A 23,139-nucleotide genomic window follows, 5' to 3' on the forward strand; every position below is an offset into this window, starting at 1 on the left:
GACGGGGTTTCATCATGTTGACCAGGATGGTCTCGATCTCTTGACCTCGTGATCCACCCGCCTCGGCCTCCCAAAGTGCTGGGATTACAGGCTTGAGCCACCGCGCCCGGCCTTTTTTTTTTTTTGAGACAGGGTCTCACTCTGTCGCCCAGCCCTGTAGTACAGTGGTGTGATCTCAGCTCACTGCAACCTCCGCTTCCAGGGCTCAAGTGATTCTCCAGCCTCAGCCTCTCGAGTACCTGAGACTACAGGCCTGTGTCACCATACTCAACTAATTGTTGTGTTTTTAGTAGAAACAGGGTTTCATCATGTTGGAGAGGCTGGTCTCAGATTCCTGACCTCAAGTGACCTGCCCATCTTGGCTCCTAGAGTGCTGGGATTACAGATATGAGCCACCGCGCCCAGCCTAATTTTTCTAGAGACAGGGTCTCGCCATATTGCAGCTGGTCTCAAACTCCTGAGCTCAAAGTGATCCACTCGTCTTGGCCTCCCAAAATGCTGGGATTACAGGTGTGAGCCACTGGGTCCAGCCTCAGAGAAGTTTAGAATATTCTAAGGAACAGTTCTCTGGGGGATGAAGAATGCTCAGTTTATTGAAGTTCGTTCTCACGCCTCCTCAGTCCCTGGGAAGATTGTGCGGTTACCTAAGGGACGTGGTTTCCTAGTGGTGAAGCACATCCTGGACCTACCATTTGCTAGATTCCTCACACACCTGGTCCACCTGAATCTTGGCTTCCTTGTTGTGAGTGCCTGAGGACAAAACAAAGGAATGAACAGGAAACTAACAAGGTGGGGCACATGGTAAATGTGCAGTGGATAGTGGCCTTCCTTACTCTATGTGTAATCATTCATTGTATTTCAAAAACAATTTATGTTCTTTGCCTTTAACTTTTTTATTGAGATGGAGTCTCACTCTGTCACCCAGGCTGGAGTGCAGTGGTGTGATCTCAGCTCACTGCAACTTCCGCCTCCTGGGTTCAAGCGATTCTCCTGCCTCAGCCTCCTGAATAGCTGATATTACAGGCATATGCCATCACACCCAGCTAATTTATTTGTATATTTAGTAGAGATGGGGTTTCACCATGTTGGTCAGGCTGGTCTCAAACTCCTGACCTCATGATCCACCTGCCTTGGCCTCCCAAAGTGTTGGGGTTACAAGCCTGAGCCACTGTGTCCAACCCATTGCCTTTAACTTTAAAAGCAGCTGATTAGAACACATCCCATAGTTTGGCCTGGCATGATGGCTCATGCCTGTAATCCCAGCTCATTGGGAGACCAAGGTGGTAGGCTTGCTTGAGCCCAGGAATTTGAGACCAGCCTGGGCAACAAAGGGAAACTCTGTCTCCACAAAAAAATTTTAAAAATCAGCCAGGCGTGATGGTGTGTGCCTGTGGTCCCAGCTACTTGGGAGGCTGAAGTGGAGGATCTCTTGAACCCAGGAAGGTGACACTGTAATGAGCTGTGTTTGTGCCACTGAACTCCAGCCTGGGCGACGAGTGAGACCGTCTCATTCTGCCTTCCTTGACAAGGAAGAAACAACTCAGGTGGACCAGGCACTTTTGGTGTGTGATGGATTTGGCAGTGAGCAGACCCAGGATGTGCTTCACCACCAGGAAGCCATGTCCCTTACTTAGGTAACAGCACACACACACAAATCCATCTCTGTTTACTAATCATTGTGTAAATGAATCCTCAGAGTCATCCTGCACAGTCGTGTAGGTGGTGTGAGGAATGTGAAGCACTAATAGTAGAAAGTCACACTGAGTCACTTGGGCAGAATGAGGCTGGTATTTGAGCCTCTAGCCCTTACCCCCTCCAGTGTTCACTTCTGCCCCTTTCTTTTGCTTTAATTGAAATAGAAATGGATGGCCTTTGCAGAAATTTTAGTTAATATGAAGTTAACAAAAGGTTAAAAAAAATACACATAGGCCGGGCGCGGTGGCTCACGCCTGTAATCCCAGCACTTTGGGAGGCCGAGGCGGGTGGATCACGAGGTCAAGAGATCGAGACCATCCTGGTCAACACGGTGAAACCCCGTCTCTACTAAAAATACAAAAAATTAGCTGGGCATGGAGGCGCGTGCCTGTAATCCCAGCTACTCAGGAGGCTGAGGCAGGAGAATTGCCTGAACCCAGGAGGCGGAGGTTGCGGTGAGCCGAGATCGTGCCATTGCACTCCAGCCTGGGTAGCAAGAGCGAAACTCTGTCTCAAAAAAAAAAAAAAAAAATACACATAACACATTAGTACTGTGGCAGGGAGGGCACTTTCACTCCTGAGGATTGTTTGCCTTTTGAGTAACTCAAGGCCTCAGTTTGGGATAAGGAAGTTACTTACTTGCCTGAGGCCTCAACAGAACTGAGTCCGCTGCGCGTCTTTTCTGGTATATCCTTAGAATTCTCCTCCACCAGTACTCGCCAAGAGTGCACAGTCGAGAATAGTCTATCTTTGGGTGCAGTGGCTCACACCTGTAATCTCAGCACTTTGGGAGGCCAAGGTGGGAGGAACACCTGAGCCTGGAAGTTCAAGACCAGCCAGGAGAACATGGCAAAACCCCTGCTCTACCAAAAACAGAAATACGAAAATTAGCTGGGCATAGTGGTGGTGCTTGTAGTCCTAGATACTCAGGAAGCTGAAGTGGGGGGATTGCTTGAGCCCTGGAGGTTGAGGTTGAGGTTGCAATGAGCCATGATTGTGCCACCCAGCCTGGGCAACACAGCAAGACCCTGTCTCGAACAACAATAACAAAAAACAGTTCTCTTTTGCTATGCTTTTAGATTATCCTATGGAAATAGAAGAAATGGAATGAGTCTGTTAAAAAAAGAATCCCTAATCTTGGTATTTGTAGGATTTCTCTGTGCCCTGAGGCAGTGACATTGGCACAAGTCTTCTGAACCTAGGGTTCAGCATAGGGTTACTAGCTCTGACTCCAAAGATCAGAACCAGCAGCTCTTTCACTTTAGTTAATGTGATCTTGGACAATTCCTTAATTTCTCTGTGCCTCTGTTTCTTTATTTATACGACGGGGATAACCACAGTATCTACCCTGTAAGATTGCTGTGAGGGTGAAATTAAATAAGGCAGATAAAGAGCTTAGTGCAGTGCTGGCACACGAGATAAAGCAACTTGCTATGTAAATCAGTTTTTCCATAACAGATAATACAAGTTAGGAGAGCTTGAAGACTATTTGAAGATGGAAGTGAGATAATAATAGTAAAATTGATACAGCAGTTGTTCACTACGTATCTGGTGTCATGAACGGTACCAGGCGAATTATATGCATGTGTCATTGAATCCTCACTGAAGTCCTGGGAGGAAGATGCATTGTTATATCTTTCAGACTAGGGAATTAAAGTTTGCAGAGATCGAGTTCCCCACCCGGCCCATTGCTGCCCAACTGGCAAGTGGTAGAGCTGAGTCTGAGCCCAGGTCTGTGTAGGTCCAGAGCTGGTGATCTTCCCACCATTCCTCCCAGCTGCAGACCCTGATGCCACTGTCAGGTCTAGATGTGGTACTAGTTTTTCTCAAGTCACACCTCTAAGTAGTCCTCAAATTACTTTTACAAAAATAAAAAGTCTGCTGTGTAAGTTATGAATAAAAACAAAGGCAAGAAACTAATGAGTCTCTCTAAAAGCTTTTTTTTTTTTAATTTAAAAAGAATATAATATAAAAAAACCTCAAACAGGTACAAAATGAATAGTAATTAACCCTAGGTACCCAGCAGCCAGAATCAACAACCCTGTGATTTTTATTTAATCTGTACCTCCATGCAGTATACTTCTTCTACTTGGTCATTATTACATGTCTCCATATAGCTTGGGCTGCTGTAACAAATTATACTGTATCCCGTATGGCTTAAACAGCAGACATTTATTTCTTACAGTTCTGGAGGCTGATAAGTACAAGATTAAAGTGCTGGCAGACAAGTCTGCTGTCTGGCGAGGGCTTGCTTTAGGATTTGCAGGCGGCCCTCTTCTTGCTGTGTCCTCAAATGACAGATGGCAGAGAGAGAGAAGATGCAAGTTCTGGAGTCTTTCTGTGTTTCTTCTCAGAACACTAATGCCATGTGCTCTAATTGCTTCCCAGAACTCCCACCTCCTCGTATCATCCCATCAGGAGTTTAGAGTTTCAACATACGAATTTTGGAGGACACAAACATGCAATCTATAACATTATTCAGTTTTTTTTGAAAAGTAAAATTTATATACCTTGAAGAGTACGTTGTGTGTCTGTATAAATTTGGCAAGTAGATATTTTCATGTAATCAAGATGTAGAACATTAATATAACCGTAGAAAGTTCTTCCATGTTCCTTTTCAGTGAGCTTCCCACTACCATCCCGGGCAGTCACTAGTCTGTTTTTTTTTTGTTATCCTTTTCTAGAAATTCATATTAAATGGAATTTCACAGTATGTGCTCTTGTGTCCAGCTCCTCGGCATTATGTCTTTGAGATTCATCCTCACTGTTTTTCGGTGGTTTATGCCCTTTTTTTTTTTTTTGAAGAGTCTTGCTCTGTTGCCTAGTCTGGAGTGCAGTGGCACAATCTCAGCTCACTGCAACCTCTGCCTCCTGAGTTCAAGCGATTCTCCTACCTCAGCCTCCTGAGTAGCTGGGACTATAGTCCTGGGCCACCACGGCTGGCTAATTTTTATATTTTTAGTAGAGATGGGGTTTCACTGTCCAGTCTGGTCTCGAACTCCTGACCTTAGGTGATCCACCCGCCTCGGCCTCCCAAAGTGTTGGGATTATAGATGTGAACTACCACACCTGGCCAGTTTATGCCTTTTTAATGCTGAGCAATGTTCATTATAATCTGTGACTACAACGTAATTTGTTTATCCATTTTCCTGTTAATGGACTTTTGGATAGTTCCCAGTTTTGGGCTACCAAGAATAAAGCTGCTATGAAATTTGACTTCTTAGGCTGGGCATGGTGGCTTGCTTCTGTAATCCCAGCACTTTGGGAGGCTGAGGCACAAGGATTGCTTGAGCCCTGGAGTTTGAGACCAAGCTGGGCAACATAGTGAGACTCTGTCTCTGCAACAAAAACAAAACAAACAGGGTATGGTGGCTCACTTTTGTAGTCCTAGCTACTTGGGAGGCTGAGATAGGAGCATTGCTCGAGCCTGGGAAGTTGAGGCTGCAATGAGCCGTGATCACACCACTGCACTCCCTAGCCTAGGTGACAGAGCAAGACTCTGTCTCAAAAAAACAACAAAAGAAATATGGAAATTCTACTTGTACATATATGTTTTCATTTTTTCTTAGGCAGTTACTAGAAACAGAATCACTGGATCAAAGGGTAGGTATATTTTTAACTTTGTAAGAAACTGACAAGCCTTTTCTCAAAGTGATTGTAGCTTTTTACACTACCACTGGCAAAGAATGAAAATTCCAGTTGCTCCATATCCTCACCAGCATTTGATGTTGTTAGCCTTTTAAGTTTAAGCCATTCTGATGATCGTGTGGAATTATCTAATGGTAGTTTTAATTTCTACTTCCCTGATGACTAATGATGATGAGCACTTGATCATGTACCTATTGGCCATTCATGTATCTTCATTTATGAATTGTCTGTCCAAGTTTTTGCCCCTTTAAAAATTTAAAGCTTAAAAAACAAACCATCAAAAAAAAAAAAAAAAAAAAAGAAAAAAAGCCATCCTAAGGAAGAAAAAGAGAAAAACTAATTTTAAAAATTAGGTTGCTTGTGTGTTTAGTTCTTTATATATTCTGTATAGAAGTCTTTTATCAGATATGTTTTGCAATTAGTTTCTCCAAGCCTGTGGTTTGCCTGTCCATTTTCTTTATGGGATCTTTTCATGTGCTGAACTTTTTTAACGTCAGTGAAGTCCAACTTATGGAATTTTTTATGGTTATTGTTCTCTGCTTTCTTAGAATAAATTTTTGCCTACTTCCAGGTTGTGAATATATTGTCTTGTATTTTCTTCTAAAAACTTTATCATTTTAACTTTTTATATTTAGCTCTGTGATCCATCTTAAATTAATTTTTGTGAATGGAGTGCAGTAGGGATCAAGCATCATTTTTTCCCCCAAATGAATATCCAGTTGTTCCAACATCATTTGTTAAAAAAAGATTTTCCTTGCCCTCAATGAGTTATTTTGTCAAAAGCTAATTGACTGCAAAAATATAGGTCTGTTTTGGACTCTATTCTGTTTCATTGCTCTCCTTGACTGTTGTTATGCCAGTACCATACTGTTTTGATTAATGTAGCTTAACAGTAAGTTTTGAGGTCAGATGGTATAAGTCTTCCAGCTTTCTTCATCTTTTCTTTTTTTTTTTTTTTCTTATCCCGGTTCCAGGGCTCCTGAAGCCCCGGCCGCTGGGATCTGACTCTTCATCTTTTCAAAGACAATTTTGCCTACTCGAAGTCTTTTGTACATCCATATACATTTTAGAATCAGCTCAATTTTTTTTTTCTGTGAGGATTATAGGAGTATAGCTCATCAATTCTATTAAAAAATAAAACAGCCCAGGCATGATGTCTCACATCTGTAATCCCAGCACTTTGGTAGGCTGAGGTGGGCTGATCACTTGAGCCCAGAGGAGTTCAAGACCAGTCTGGGCAACATGGTAAAACCCTGTCTCAACTAAAAATACAAAAATTAGCCAGGTATATTGGCATTATGAATAGGATTGTATCGAATCTATAGTTCAATTTGGGAGAGAATGCATATCTTTTCTTTTTTTTGAGACAGAGTTTTGCCATGTCACCCAGGCTGGAGTACAGTGGCATGATATCAACTCAATGCAACCTCCACCTCCTGGGTTCAAGCGATTCTTCTGCCTCAGCCTCCTGAGGAGATGGGACTACAGGCGGCTACCACCATGCCCGGTTAATTTTTATATTTTTAGTAGAGATGGGGTTTCACCATGTTGGCCAGGATGGTCTGTCTCTCCTGACCTCCTGATCCACCTGCTTCAGCCTCCCAGAGTGCTGGGATTACAGGCATGAGCCACCACGCCCAGCCAAGAATGTGTATCTTAGCAATATTGAACTTTGCAACTCATGAACATGGTATAACCATCCCACCATTTATTTGTTTGCTTAATTTCAGCTATGTTGTTGTTTTTGAGATGGAGTTTCACTCTTGTTGTCCAGGCTGGAGTGCAATAGGGTAATCTTAGCTCATTGCAACCTCCGCCTTCCAGGTTCACAGGTTCAAGCAATTTTCCTGCCTCAGCCTCCCCAGTAGCTGGGAATACAGGCACGTGTCACCATGCCCAGCTAATTTTTGTATGTTTAGTAAAGACGTGGTTTCGTCATGTTGGCCAGGCTGGTCTCGAAATCCTGACCTCAGGTGATCCCCCTGCCTCGGATCTTGGCTTACTGCAGTATCTTGGCTCACTGCAACCTTCGCCTCCCAGGTTCAAGCGATTCTCCTGCCTAAGCCTCTCAAGTAGCTGGGATTACAGGCATGTGCCACCATGCCCAGCTAATTTTTATATTTTTGGTAGAGGCGGGGTTTCATCATGTTGGCCAGGCTGGTATCAAACTCCTGATCTCAAGTGATCCACCTGTTTCAGCCTCCTGAAGTGCTGGGATTGCAGGCGTGAGTGACTGCGCCCGGCCAAGGGGGACATTTAGATACTTGATTTTAACCCTTTCTTCATTTAGTATTTACACATAAATATCTTTCTAAATCCTGTTTTAGCTGCATCTCATACATTTCTATATGTTGTGCTTTATTTGGTTTGAAATATTTTCTGATTTCCCTTGTGATTTCTTTTTTATTGTTTAATTTCCAAATTTTTGAGACTCTTCTAGATAGCTTACTATTACTGATTTCTAATTTAATCCATTGTGATCAGAGAACGTGTTCTGTAAAGTTTTCAGTCTTTTGAAATGTATTGAGACTTACCTTATGCTTCAGCACATTATCTATATGGATGAATGTTCCATATATACTTGAAAAGAATATTTCACATACAGCTTTTGAATATACTGTTTATAAATGTCGATTAGAATAGGTAGTTAATAATGCTGTTAGGATCTTCTGTATCTTTACTGATTTTTTTTTAAAGATTGTTCAGTCAATTACGGGAGTAGGATACTAAAATCTTCATCTTTTTCTTCAGTCCTGTCAACTTTTCCTTTATGTATATTAAAATTCTCTTATTTAGGCCAGGCACAGTGGCTCATGCCTATAATCCCAGCACTTTGGGAAGCTGAGGTTGGTGGATCACTTGAGGTTAGGAGTATGAGACCAGCCTGGCCAATGTGGTGAAACCCTGTCTCTACTAAAAATACAAGAATTTGCTAGTTGTGGTGGCAGGTGCCTGTAATCCCAGCTACTTGGGAGGCTGAGGCAGGAGAATCACTTGAACTTGGGAGATGGAGATTGCGGTGAACCAAGATTGCTCCACTACACTCCAGCTTGGGCAACAGAGCAAGACTCCGTCTCAAAAAGAAAAAAAAGGCTGGGTGCCGTGGCTCATGCCTATAATCACAGCACTTTGGGAGGCCAAGGTGGGGTGGATCACCTAAGGTTGGGAGTTCGAGACCAGCCTGACCAACATGATTAAACCTTGTCTTTACTAAAAATACAAAAATAGCCTGGCATGAAGGTAGGCGCCTGTAATCCCAGCTACTCAGGAGGGTGTAGCAGGAGAATCACTTGTACTTGGGAGATGGAGGTTGCAGTGATCAACCTCCATGGACGTGGCTGATATCATGCCACTGCACTCCAGCCTGGATGACAGAATAAGACTCCGTCTCAAAACAAAAAAAAAGATTTTATTTAGCACATACACATTTACAGTAGTCATGGCTTCCTTATGTATTGAGCCTTTTTTTATCATCATGGAATCCTAAGTAGTAATCTTCCTTGTTTTGCAGTCTACTTTGTCTAATAGTAATATAGCCATTTCTTTTGCTGCTTTGCTTTAATTGAGGACTTTCTTCATATAGATTGTACTGGTTAGATAAATTTGTTTTCCATAAAATTCATCCAATAAGATGAAATGTTGATGTTTCATAATTGATCTTTAATTTTTTTTTTTTTGAGATGGAGTCATGCACTGTCACCCAGGCTGGAATGCGGTGGCATGATCTCGACTCACTGCGACCTCTGCCTCAGCCTCACTAGTAGCTGGGATTACAGGCTCCCGCCACCACGCCTGGCTAATTTTTTGTATTTTTAGTAGAGATGGTTTCACTGTGTTGGCCAGGCTGGTCTCAAATGTCTGACCTTGTGATCCACCCACCTCGGCTTCCCAAAGTGCTGGGATCCCAGGCATGAGCCACTGTGCCTGGCTGATCTTTAAAATTTTTTTTTAAAGTCTGAGTCCGGATAATCATAATTTGTTCCATTTGTAGAAAAACTCCAATTACGGTAAATGTCATCTTGGTTTTTTTGGAGCAAAGGCTGCCTACATTCCTCTTATGTTCAATTTTGTGGTATTTTGTTTCCGACAGAACAATAAACAAACTGAATGTTACCTGACCACAAAATTCAGAGCAACTCCAAGGCAAAGAAAAGTGGTTACTTCCAGTATTTTTTAGATTTTTTTCATGATTTTAAAAGTGGGGACAGAGTTGATTTGAATGTTATTAAGCACTGTTACTTGAACAATTGCTAGATCCTGGTATCTAGCAGTCATCCAGGAAAATGTGCCTTTCTAAATGTTTGTCTTAGTTCATTATTTCTCAGTGAATGCCTGTGGAGACATGAAAGAATCCTGTCTATAATAAGCAAAATATGCTTCGGGGGTGTGATAACTGGTTTTTCTGTTACACATGAGAAGAGTGGATATTTGTCTAAATCACATGGCTGTTCGGCTGCCCAGTTGTAAAAGCTAAGTTTTTCAGATAGGGTGTTCAAAAATTAGAACTAGTGCTAGCTTGTTAGCTTTTTGTTCTTTCTACCTGAAGTAGGATTTCTCTATATCAACACTCTTGGCATTTTGGTCTGGAATTTTTTTTTTCTGTTCTGTGCATTGTAGAATATCGAATGATTCGTCTTCATTGGTAAATGGCTGCCGTCCAGAGCCTCCTGAGTGTCACCTGGGTCCCCTGTTCAGCACTTCCTAGTTCTGGTCACCTCGAGGACCTGGCTTCAGCATGGTGGACTAGGTCTTTTCTGATTTGGTTGTGGACCTAGGGTGCGAGTTGCTAACATTTTGAATAACAACTTGAATGTGAGGGAGGAAATACACTCTAGTAATGAAAATGGGGGCTGTAACTTTTAGTCAGAAATATTCTTAGACTCTTCAGACTATTCTATTTTCAGGCTCTTCTTAAATGTCAGGCTTCTATTTGTTGGCTAACATGAGAGTGACTTAAAATATTCAGCCGTATTTATTTACTTATTTATATTTTGAGATGGAGTCTCACGCTCACCCAGGCTGGAGTGCCGTGGCACAATCTCGGCTCACTGCAACCTCCGCCTCCCAGGTTCAGGAAATTCTCCTGCCTCAGCCTCCCAAGTAGCTGGGATTATAGGCATTTGCCACTGCCCTTGGCTAATTTTTGTATTTTTAGTGGGTTTTTTTTTTTGTATTTTAGTTTCACCATGTTGACCAGGCTGGTCTGGAACTCCTGACCTCAGGCAATTTGCTCACCCAGGCCTCCCAAAGTGCTGGGATTATAGGCATGAGTGACCACGCCTGGCCTCAGCCATATTGATTTAAAACTACGCCAATACTACTGGGTATAACTACTCTTCAAACACAAAATGTTGAGCTTTCCATTATATGTGAAAAGTTGATAGAACAGAATTTGCCAGTTGAAAAAACAGTCCCACAGTTAGTTCTTTTTGGAGCCCCTGAGATGAAAATTTCTGGTGAATTGAATTATTCAACTGGGTGTGACCCCATGGGCCCACTGTGGTAAGTGGCATTCTCAAAAGAGGTCTGTCTAGAGGGCAGTGACAGCTGGCCTCAGACTTTGAGCCTGATTGCACTGTATTGGCATGATTTGTATTGGCGGAGCAGTCTTCATAAAGAAGAGCCTGCAATAAGACACAAGCCAAGAGAATGCTTGTCACCAGGTGAATGAAATGGAAAAGAGGGCTGGGTGTGGTAGCTCACATCTGTAATCCTAGCACTTTGGGAGGCCAAGGAGAGTGGATTACCTGAGGTCAGGAGTTTGAGACCAGCCTGGCCAACATGGTAAAACCCCGTCTCAACTAAAATTACAAAAATTAGCAAGGTGTGGTGGCGCGCAGCTGCAGTTCCAGCTACTTGGGAGACTGAGACAGGAGAATCACATGAACCCGGGAGGTGGAGGTTGCAGTGAGCTGAGATCGCGCCATTACATTCCAGCCTGGGCAACAAGAGGGAAACTCCATTTCAAAAAAAAAGAAAGATATCAAAAAAAAAAAAAAAAGTTATTAAAAATAAGAAGGAGGCTGGACGCAGTGGCTCATGCTTGTAATCTTAGCACTTTGGGTGGCTGAGGCGGGCAGATCATTTGAATGCAGGAGTTTGAGAGGGTATAGTGGCATGGACCTGTGGTCCCAGCTACTGAGGAGGCTAAGGTGGGAGGATCACCCGAGCCTGGAAGGTTGAGGCTCCAGTGAGACATGATTGCATCGCTGCATTCCAGTCTGGATGAGAGAGTGAGACTCTGTCTCAGAAAAAAAAAAAAAAAAGAAGGGGTGGGTCTCCTCTTGGAACTTTGAAATGCTCATTTTCAGATAGTATACCTATAAACTGAAGAATAAATCTTAATTATTAATCTTATTAATAAATTTAATCATAAGTTTTATTGTCTAATTATTTTTGTTAATATGTAAAATAAACTACCTAGTATTGTTTCAGGATCTTAGATGGGAAAAATTTTAACATATGTTCTAAGCTGTAAGAACCTTGATTTTTTTTAATGCAGCAATGAGGTATGCTTAACTTCAGTTTCTAATGGGAAATAAAACCTGATTAACTTGCTTGAAATACTTGTGGGTTTTAAAATTGTGATCCTTGATAATAAGTAACTCTAATTTTGAAGTTGACCTAAATTGTGAATGAGCTATCCATTTTTACCTACACAATAGTATTGAGCAAGTCAACAGCCTACGAGAGATCCAAGCACTGAGGCGCCTGAATCCACACCCAAACATTCTTACGTTGCATGAAGTGGTTTTGTAAGTATATTTGGAGCTTGAAAAGTTATCTAAATTTGATTGGTAGACATTTTGAATATCTGCTTTGTAGCTCAGAGAGTAACCATTTTCACTTCATCTTATACCACATCACATTTTTATGTGGGAAAATGTGCATTTGATTCTCTCTTTTTCTTTTTCTTTTTTTTTTTTGAGACAGAGTTTCACTCTTGTTACCCAGGCTGGAGTGCAATGGCGCGATCTCGGCTCACCGCAACCTCTGCCTCCTGGGTTCAGGCAATTCTCCTGCCTCAACCTCCTGAGTAGCTGGGATTACAGGCACGCGCCACCATGCCTAGCTAATGTTTTGTATTTTTAGTAGAGACGGGGTTTCACCATGTTGACCAGGATGGTCTCGATCTCTTGACCTCGTGATCCACCCGCCTCGGCCTCCCAAAGTGCTGGGATTACAGGCTTGAGCCACCGTGCCCGGCTTCTCTTTTTCTTTTTTTTTGAGATGGAGTCTCTCTCTGTCACTCAGGCTGGAGTGCAGTGGCGAGATTTGGCTCATTGCAAACTCCGCCTCCTGGTTTTAAGCAATCTCCTGCCTCAGCCTCCTGAGTAGCTGGGGTTACAGGTGCCAGACATTATGCCTGGCTAATTTTTGTATTTTTAGTAGAGATGGGGGTTTCACCATGTTAGCCAGGTTGGTCTCGGACTCCTGACCTCAGGTAATCTGCCCACCTCAGCCTCCAAAAGTGCTGGGATTACAGGCTTGAGCCACCACACCCAGCCAGCATCTGATTCTTAATGTGGAAATGCTTTCATTTAGGTGACCACACATCATAAAACCATCTGTCATGCAAATAGCCTTCCTGTAGCTCAGTTAGGCTGCTGAGGTCTTGAGTGTGAATTTTGGCCTACTGGGAAAGCACTGTTGTGTTATTTCAGGGATTGTACATTCTCACTCTGTCCTGCCAGTTGCCATTTCTGAACAGTCTCCTGTAGTCTTTCTTACTATAATTGATAACATTTTTGGGGATTTTTCACTTCTGTTCTAATTATAGAATAGTTTCCATAAAGTTTATCTATCAGTCAAGAAGGCAGAGCACAGCTTATCCCTCAGTGCCTGCCTGAGCCTGGGAAACCTTCTTCCTGGCAGCTTTGTGCTGCGCTTACAGACCCCGCTGAGCCAGAGAGCCAGGCTACAGGATTTTGGGACGCTGTGGACTAGAAGGGCACCACCACTCTGAGAGGGGGCACCTTGGTGTAGAAGCTTCGCTGTGCCTCTGAGGGAGGCTGGCCTGTAATATCTGCCAAGGAACTCCAGCGCTGCCAGTTAAAGTCTAGTAGATTTTAATCAGAGGATGGAACAGTTTTAAACTCAAAGGGAAATGTCTTTTTATAACTGTGTGACTTCCTGACCTGCAGCGTTCTTAGAAGTCAGTTTGGGCCAGGTCTAGAGACTGCAGTTCATATGTAATGGTCTCAACACTGCATGCACATCACGCGCTTTCCACACCCTTTACAAAGTGCTTCTGTCCAGAGTCTCACGTGGGGCTCCCAGCAACCAAGACCCCTTCCAGCCAGACTGGAGGTACCGAGAGTAGAGTCTGGGGATACAGGCTCCTGCTCATGACTCTGGGAACCCTTTAAGGGCCTGCTTGAACTCAGGAGAAGTTGGTGGCTCAGCCAGCAATCTCTGTCCCCATTCTGTGTCAGCATGGATATCACACACTTTGTAATGTGACTCGTTTTTCTCTTTTTCCCCTGACTGCTTTTTGGTTTTTACTCCTTCATTGTGATTTATCCCAATTACATGGAAGGAATCTAGCTAAATTAAAATTAAATTTGCAGTCATGGAGCATGAATTAATTTTTTCTTTCTTTTTTTTTTGTGACAGGGTCTCGAGACACTGTCACTTAGGCTGGAGTACAGTGGCACAAACTTGGCTTGTTGCAATCTCCACCTCCCAGGTTTAAGCAATTCTCCTGCCTCAGCCTCCTGAGTAGCTGTAACTACAGGCATGCCACCATGCCCAGCCAATTTTTGTATTTTTCATAGAGATGGAGTTTCACTTTGTTGGCCAGGCTGGTCTCAAACTCCTAACCTGAAGTGATCCACCACCTCAGCCTCCCACAGAGTGGGGTTACAGGCGTGAACCACTGCGCCTGGCCTCTTTTATTGTTTTGCTTGCCAACTCCCTAACCTTTTTCTTCTTTCTGCTGATAGTTAATTGTATATTTTGAAGATATATCTGTTTTCGACTTTTATTTATTTATTTATTTTATTTTATTTTTTTTAGAAACGGGGTCTCGCTATGTTGCCCAGGCTGGAGTGCAGTGGCTATTCACAGGCGCGATCCCACTACTGATCAGCAGGGGAGTTTTGACCTGCTCCGTTTCCAACCTGAGCCAGTTCACCCCTCCTTAGGCCACCTGGTGGTCCTCTGTTTCCGGGAGGTCACCATATCGATGCCGAACTTAGTGTGGACACCCGATCGGCATAGCGGACTCCTGGGCTCAAGCGATCCTCCCACCTCAGCCTCCTGAGTAGCTGGGACTACAGGCATGCACCACCACACCCGACTCGACTTTTACAATTTTGTTCAGAGTTGGGTTTTGCTGGTATTTTTATTAATTGTACCTGAAATACTGATTTAAAATCAAAGCCTTTACTGTTTTAGCGATTACACTGTAGTATTTCATGTGGTAGTGCCTTATGTTTACTAAAAATGTTTACAAGTGATTTAAATATTGGGTTATATTTTCTGATTAAGGCAAGAAAAATTATTTTTAAAACTTGCTTTCTTCTTCAGTGACAGAAAATCTGGTTCTCTTGCACTGATATGTGAACTTATGGACATGAATATTTATGAGCTAATACGAGGTACGTAGAGTAATTTGAAAGCTAATCTAAGGCCCTCTTTTAAGGCTTGTAATTCATATGTGCTTAGTTGTTCGCAACATCATGGGTCATCATAGTGCCATAGTTATATGTAATATGCTGTACAGCGCCACTTCACTCATGGGGAGGCATTTCCCTGATGGCTTGTCTACTCAGAACATGGCTGCAAACAAGAAAGGAAGCCCCAGGCCCTCTGGGTGTGCATGAGATCTGGGCGAGGATGGCGGGAGGCAGCAGGGGCAGCTGTGCTGCAGAGCACCCGCAGCCAGCCCTGCCATGGGCACATGCGCACAGGCCTGCTGGCTTGGAGTCCTCTCTGCTCCCCAGATCTGCTGTTGCTCAACATTCTGTTCTATGTCTCTAAGGCAGAGTTTTCCCTGTAAAATCGTCCCCTGCATGTGAGGGAAGCTCCTGCCATTTTCCAGGGCTCTCGTTCATTTCCTTTCTTCTGAACAATGAAGCACTGTTTAGGAGAGCATGTTTGCCTGAGATGACCTCGTCAGGGCTGGTGTGGGATACTTATAGAGGTCCCTGAGGGGAACAGGAGAAAAGGAGAGAGCTGGCTGGCCCACAGCAAGCAAAGCGTTCCTGGGGGTCTGACCTCTTGGTTGTGTTAGATGTCAGGACAAATGAACCTTGTATATCTCACTAAGAAAGCAACACAGCAAGTGCTACATTTACAAATCACATTATACCTAGAAGAGAAATAAAAAACAACTGCACCTACTGTCACGTGAGTGACTATGACTTGGAATTGAATTTTAGTGACAGCATCATAGATGATTTTGATGCTGTATTTCACAATTTGGGCCAAACTGAAGATGATGTGCTATGGGAAACTTGTAGATCAATAAACTATTTTTGTGACAAAGACACTGATGTTGAAGATAAATATGAAGAGTCCAAATAAAATTGTTTTTAGGAAGTTGGATAGTGGGAAAAAAGCATTATATCAATATTCATGTATTTTATATGTGACTTAAAATATGTGTGTGATGGTACAGTACTAACAAAATAAATAGCATAGGTAGGCAAGTCTCACTCTGTTGCCCAGGCTGGAGTGCAGTGGCACAACCCTGGCTCACTGCAACATCCGCCTCTTGGGTTCTAGCAATTCTCCTGCCTCAGCCTCCCAAGTAGCTGGGACTATAGGCACATGCTTCTACGTCCAGCTAATTTTTTGTATTTTAGTAGAGACAGGGTTTCACCATGTGGCCTCCCAAAGTGCTAGGATTATAGGCGTGAGCCACCATACCCAGCAGTAGGCAGGTTTTTCTGCATCCATAAAAGTTGATGTATATAAAACCGAGCACAGTGGCTCATGCCTGTAATCCTGGCACTTTAGGAGGCCAAGATACGTGGATCATTTAAGGTCAGAAGTTCAAGACCATCCTGACCAACATGGTGAAAACTTGTCTTTACTAAAAATACACACAAAAAATTAGCAGGGTGTTGTGTGTGCCTGTAGTCCCAGCTGCTCAGGAGGCTGAGGCAGGAGAATCGGTTGAACCCAGGAGGTGGAGGTTGCAGTGAGTCAAGATTGTGCCACTGGACTCTAGTCTGGGCAACAGAGCGAGACTCTGTCTCAAAAAATAAAAATAAAGGCTGGGTGTGGTGGCTCATGCCTATAATCCCAGCACTTTGGGAGGCTGAGGCAGATGGATTACTTGAGGTCAAGAGTTCAAGACCAGCCTGGCTGATCAGTGAAACCTTGTCTGTACCAAAAATGTGAAAAAGCTGGGCATGGTGGCATGTGACTGTAGTCCCATCTACTTGGGAGGCTGAGGCAGGAGAATCGCTTGAACCTGGGAGGCAGAGGTTGCAGTGAGCCAAGATTGTGCCATTGCACTCCAGATTATCCATTGAAGCGAGACTCTGTCTCAAGAAAAAATAAATACATAAATGAATAACGCAACAAGACGGGGCAATTTTCAGCAAGTTGCTGTGTGTTGGCTAGGCTGGTCTCAAACTCGAGACCTCAGGTGATCCACTCGCCTTGGCCTCACATATCAACAGTAATTAGGTGCCTCTATTCATGTAAGGCACTGAGCACCCGCTGTTGACGATGATAGTGATTTAGTGAAAACTGAATCAATCGCTAAGGCTTTCGCTACCAGAATGACCATTCCTATGACACAAATTGCCACTCTTAGGTTATTAGAATATTGAGGAGCACTATTAAACGCTAAAGAATGAGGTAATAATGAAATAAGGGAACGATCACACAGCCATTATTGAGTTGTGTACTTGTCTTTATGGCAGTGTGCACGGTCTGGCAAGAACTGGGAAGACAGAGAAGCAGCCTGTCAGAGGCGTGTTCTTGATATTGAAAGAGTATATAGCCTAGCGTCCACATAAAGTATATGAAAGTGATATAAGAGAAAAGGAATTGCTGGGGTAATTTTCTCTTTGTTGACCAGGTGTCAGATGAGGCAGAGATGGTGCGGGCTAGGAAAGTAAGGCTTTCCTGGAGGAGTGGTAGAATTAGACAGGTGTAGGAGAGGATGTCTCATTTGCGGTGACATGCCATGGGCTATTCCAGAGGCAGGGACACGGGGAACACAACAGACACAGTTCCCACCCATGTGGAGCTCACACTCGAGGAGAGAGAGGAAACAAGTGAAGAAATTATCAAGAATATCAGTTAACATGATCAAGAATTCCAGAGAGGGATAAGGCTGTCAGCGACTAAAACAGGCCAGTGTGTTAGAGAGTGGTAAGGTTTGAGTACTTCAGGCAAAGGGATAGCCAGTGCAAAGGCCCTGAGGCCACTGTGAGGGAAGAGACCCGTGTGGCTGGAGGACATGGAGGAGCGTTGTAGGAAATGGAGTAGGCAGCCACCAATGAGGCTGGTAGAGCGAGGGTAAGAATTTTCATTATTCTAAGTTCAGTGGGAAGACATTATCAGGTTTTAAGGCAGGGGAGAGGTCATTTTCAATTGGTGTTTAGACCAATGTTTCTAAAACTGTCGCAGAAGACCAGTTGTTTTATTTCTAATCTGTTGCAGACCAGAATTTTTCTTTTTTTTTTTTTGAGACGGAGTTTCACTCACGTTACCCAGGCTGGAGTGCAATGGCATGATCTCGGCTCACCGCAACCTCCGCCTCCTGGGTTCAGGCAATTCTCCTGCCTCAGCCTCCTGAGTAGCTGGGATTACAGGCACGCACCACCATGCCCAGCTAATTTTTTGTATTTTTAGTAGAGACGGGGTTTCACCATGTTGACCAGGATGGTCTCGATCTCTTGACCTCGTGATCCACCCGCCTCAGCCTCCCAAAGTGCTGGGATTACAGGCTTGAGCCACCGCGCCCGGCCCTTAGAATTTTTATAAAATACAGTAAAAATGAATGACCAGAAAAGGGAACAGGTGCTTAGACGTCACAAAATTACTATAAACGGTTCTAAGCAGTTATTCTGTAACAACCAGTCCCTGAAACCGGCATCAGTTTATGGACAGTGCTTTGAGTAGTGCCTTTTTAGAAGGAATTCTCCAGTTGCTATTTAAAGACTAAATGTGCTGGGAGTGGGTGTGTTGATTCTCCCTTTCAGCTGGAAACAACAGCATTCCCTGTTCTCTGATGAACTCCAGAGGGATGACTGTGATGCAGATAGGTTGCCAGAGTTGTTGGGAGGACTGAAGAAGCTGACTCTGGGCTTGGCTTCTTGGAAGTCGCTTCTCACAGCTGCTGCCCATGATCGAGCTGCTGCCCCTGCCGCTGGCAACACTGCAGAATAAAGGTGCTGCAGTCACCAGGCCTGGAACAGGGCCGCCTCTGCCAGGGGGAGGAGGCAGCCGTGACCTGTGCCCTCAGAATGGATGCCTTCCCTCTCTCATCTGCCCCTATGCCTGGGCCTGAAGCGTCTTTCCCAAGTGGTCCCATTTAGGCAGAGCCCAAGTCACATCTGGAACCCCCAGCTGCAAGGCAGCCTGAAGAACGTTGTTTGGACTTCCAGGCCTGCCGTGCTAGATGGGGGGGTTGGGATGGGTCCTGAGTAAGCCAGTCTGTGGGTGTGCCACGAAGGCAAGAGTGGTGTGGGAGCCTGGGGAAGGGACGGTGAAGGCGTTGTGTCCACCACTCACTTTGGAAGATTGTCCCTGCATTCTTTGGTGTGAGTTAGTAATTGGGGTGAATAGAGAATGGCTACGTCATCAGCAATCCTAGTTTGTGTATTTGGATGTCTGCGCTTATGGCTCTGGGCTCATGCCGTCTGCAGTGGGAAAACCTGGCTTGGAATTTAGGAAGAAAAACTGTAAAAGGTTAAGTATCCCTCATAATCTGACTACAGAGGCAGCTACTCTTTTACACAGCTGTATCTGATTCTGCTCTCTTTTTTAACTATTCCAGTTAAATTCATAGGACCAGGTGCAGTGGCTCATGCGTGTAGTCCCAACTCTTTGGGAGTCCAAGGCGGGAGGATTACTTGAGCACAGGAGTTCGAGACTAGCCTGGGCAACATAGTGAGACCCTGTCTGTACAAAAAAAGTTTTCTTTTAAATAGCCAGGTGTGGTGGCATACACCTGTAGATCCAGCTACTCAGGAGGCTGAGGTGGGAGGATGGCTGGAGGCTGCAGTGAGCTATGATTGCACCACTGCGCTTCAGCCTGGGCAACAGAATGAGACCTGGACACACACACAAAATTCATCTGCCTTAGTGAGTGGCTAGTCGTGGTTCTCTCCACCCTCGCTGGGAGGGGTGGTGCTGGGATGCCGTCATGATGCAGGCCACGTTGGCAGCTGTATTCCTTTAGTTAGTGCTGAGTTCAGGGAATGCCATGGTTTATCACTGTGTTCACTTATTTTTTAAAAATTGCTACTATTAAATATGACATTCCTTAGAGTCATCTTAACGAGACTATTTGGTAAAAAATAACTTGTAAAAATTACCTTGGTCAGGATAGCTACAGCCGATGAGGTAAATGCTGAGGTCACTGGCATTCAGTAAGGGGCACATGAGAAACTTCTGAGTGGCTTGTTAATTGTACTCTAGTTTACTTACTGTTTGAAAACAAAAATCTGATGGGAACCAGATACAGTCTTGGAGCGGAAAGTTCTGGAGAAGCTTTTGGAGAGTGGGTAGGCAGTGCCTTCCTTTGCAAGGGTGCGGTCTCCAGCTGTTCAGACCACTGAGCCCACACTATTGCCCTGACACCCCACTCTAGCAGTAACCCCTCCTTACCCCTAGGCTGTGAATAGGGATTTTCCAGGAGGAGACCTGAGAAAGCCAGGAAGGCCGGGCACCTGAGGAGGACTCTCACCTGGGACTGAAGGCATCCGAGAAGCACAGATTCCTGGCCACCATTCTCATTTGTGGCTCCATTAGGTCTAGGTTCAGGCCTTGCTTTTTTTTTTTTTTTTTTTTTTTTTTTTTTTTTTTTTTTTTTTTTTCCGAGATGGAGTCCCAGGCTGGAGTGCAGTGGTGTGATCTCAGCTCACTGCAACCTCTGCCGCCCAGGTTCAGGCGATCCTCCTGCCTCAGCTTCCCGAGTAGCTGGGATTACAGGTGCCTGCCACCACACCTGGCTAATTTTTATGGTTTTAGTAGAGATGGGGTTTCACCATCTTGGCCATGCTGGTCTTGAACTCCTGACCTCGTGATCCACCTGCCTTGGCCACCCAAAATGCTGGGACTACAGGCATGAGCCACCACACCTGGCCGAAATCTGCTTTTTAAAAGACTCCTAGGTGATTATGAAGATTGGATAGACTTTTCCTAAAAGATTCCATGTTTCCCAAGTTCAGATGACGCTAATGACAGTTTTATGATGTGAGTCAGATTTGAATGTGTTGACATGGCTGGGATGGGCATTCCTAGGATGGAACATCAGGAGGGTAAGTACTAAACAGGAGAGCTTTGGGAGCATCCAGAGAAGAGTGCACGTGTGACTTCCTCTCAGCATTCAATAAGCAAGAAGGCTGAGGTGGCGCATGGTTCTCGAAGTGAGGACCCGGGACTAGTAGCTGCATCTGGGCTCTTGTTAGGCCACTTATGGGGCCCCACTGCAGACGTCCTGAAGCAGAAATGTGGTGGTTGAAAACGAGGAGGGGCAGTCTGTGTCTTAGCAACCCACTCACAGGAGTCCAAGAACCCTTGTGGTGGAGAGGAATTGGTTGAAGGGTGTCTTGAGTGCCAGGCTAAGTCAGGGGGCAGTGAGACTGGGTTTGATGGCAAGACCCAGGAGCACCTGATGAGACAAACTTCCAGCAGCTCATCCTGCTGCATGTGTGAAGGGGAATGCAAAGTTGCCTTCTTTTCAGCTGTATGTAGATATTAATTGAATAAGATTCCAGAATTCCTCAAGCTTGAGAAAGCTGATAAAGGCCTTACTTTTGATTCTTTTGATTTTAATTCTGGAAAATTGATGATAAATTATGTGAAACAATAAAAAGATGATAATAGTACATGAAAAAGTTAATTGCAGCCGGGCACAGTGGCTCACACCTGTAATCCCAGCACTTTGGGAGGCTGAGGCAGGCAGATCACGAGGTCAGAAGTTCAAGACCAGCCTGGCCAACATGGTGAAACCCTGTGTCTACCAAAAATACAAAAATTAGCCAGGCGTGGTGGTGGGTGCCTGTAATCCCAGCTACTCGGGAGGCTGAGGTGGGAGAACCACTTGAACCCAGGAGGCGGAGGTTACAGTGAGCTGAGATCACGCTATTGTACTCCAGCCAGGGCAACAAGAGTGAAACTCCTCCAAAAAAAAGAAAGAAAAAGTTCATTGCACCTAGACATTTTACAATTTAAATTACTTTCTATTTATATGTTATAAACAGTTAAGTAGAGAAAAAGAATAATTTTAGTTTTCAAAATAAATTGCAAACTTAGGACCAAAAGGGTCAAATGCCATATGTGCTGATGGAGAGAGAAAGTGGATTTCCAAACTGTTAAGTGAACACGTCGTTGCGCAGATTTCAAACTTAATGACTTAAAACACACACTTTGAAAATTCAAATCAAGTAAAGTTGACATCTTCTGGAACAAGGGTAAACTGTGATGCCGGGTGTGTGGTATGAAGAGTCTTCAAACATAGTAGAAAGCCAAGGCACCAAGGCACAGCCAGTTCGGGCAGTGAGTGCAGGGCGGCCACAGGGCACTGCACCAGATGCACTAAATGGCCCCTCCTGTGGACTGGGAACTGAAAGCAGCTGAATGAACTTCTTGAAGTGTGATCTGTCCGCCTTTAAGGTGGAAATCTCCACATATACAGGAAAGCCTAGCGGAACACTGGGTTTACGAGTGACTCCGGACATTTTCATCGTCAACGTAGGCTGGCTGAGGCTGTCATACCATGCTACTCTGGTGACCATCGCTCAGTGCTATTCCCACTGAAACCACAGCACACACACTCTGAATGTTACAGAGCGGTGGCCAGTGTTGGAGGTGATGCACGTGCTAATTGCGCTGATTTCATCCTTACACATTGTATGTACGGATCAAAATAACACTCTGGATCCCATGAATAGGTACAATTACTACGTGTCCATTAAAAATAAAAAAAATACAATTCTGTCATTCTTTAATAACGTCTATTGATTGTTTCTTCATTTTTTAATTGGCAGTTTCCCAAACCTGCTTTACCCGTTTCAAAATTCAGAAAAACCATGTGTGCTGGAGCAGAGGTGGAGTCACTGTGCAGCTCACAGGGCTGGCTTGCCCGGTGCCTTCCAAAACAGGCCCTTTCGGTGTCTTCACCACCTTTTTATATTTTGATAAATTTGCAAAAATAAGATATTTCAACCTCTCCCACGTCATACTTCCCCTCTTTGAGAGTAACCATGGAACGCCTTGGATGTGTCTGGAATCTCGTTAGGGGGTGGCTGAGATATGTTTATGTGCTTTGCGTCTCTTCCATGTATTAATAGTTACATTATTGCTGGCCATCTCATTTTGGGATGTCTTCTAGGAATACTCTGAATGTGGTTAGTTCAAAGATTAAAGAGCATTCACTCCATAGAAAACTTGAAATATGAAATCTTATAGCTCAGATATGAAAGAAACTTAGCAGAAGTTTCCCCAAATTTGACAACAGTCTTAAAAATTACATGGTGTTCCTAATACCTAGTTGAGGATGTGAAAGAAACCTCTATAAACTGTCAAAAAGAAAAATAAAAAAGCAATTTTCCATTAAAAATATATGTGCTGTATAATTTTAAATGAGAGCATGCCAGTATA

The 23,139-nt window shown here is 44.1% G+C and overlaps 1 protein-coding gene across 1 annotated transcript in view; it reads left to right on the top strand.

Annotated features, from left to right (window-relative positions):
* Nucleotides 1–23,139, top strand: part of MOK (MOK protein kinase) — a 36,849-nt gene that overhangs the window by 5,436 nt on the left and 8,274 nt on the right. Inside the window, exons 3-8 of the mRNA XM_017528085.2 lie at nucleotides 12,009–12,098; nucleotides 14,875–14,945; nucleotides 15,120–15,342; nucleotides 18,634–18,701; nucleotides 19,954–20,039; nucleotides 22,153–22,230. Of these exons, the coding sequence (XP_017383574.2) occupies nucleotides 12,009–12,098; nucleotides 14,875–14,945; nucleotides 15,120–15,342; nucleotides 18,634–18,701; nucleotides 19,954–20,039; nucleotides 22,153–22,230 (616 nt within the window). The remainder of the gene's footprint in view (nucleotides 1–12,008; nucleotides 12,099–14,874; nucleotides 14,946–15,119; nucleotides 15,343–18,633; nucleotides 18,702–19,953; nucleotides 20,040–22,152; nucleotides 22,231–23,139) is intronic.

The sequence above is a fragment of the Cebus imitator genome, unplaced genomic scaffold, assembly GCF_001604975.1.
Source record: "Cebus imitator isolate Cc_AM_T3 unplaced genomic scaffold, Cebus_imitator-1.0 Scaffold52, whole genome shotgun sequence".
Classification (NCBI taxonomy): Eukaryota; Metazoa; Chordata; class Mammalia; order Primates; family Cebidae; genus Cebus; species Cebus imitator.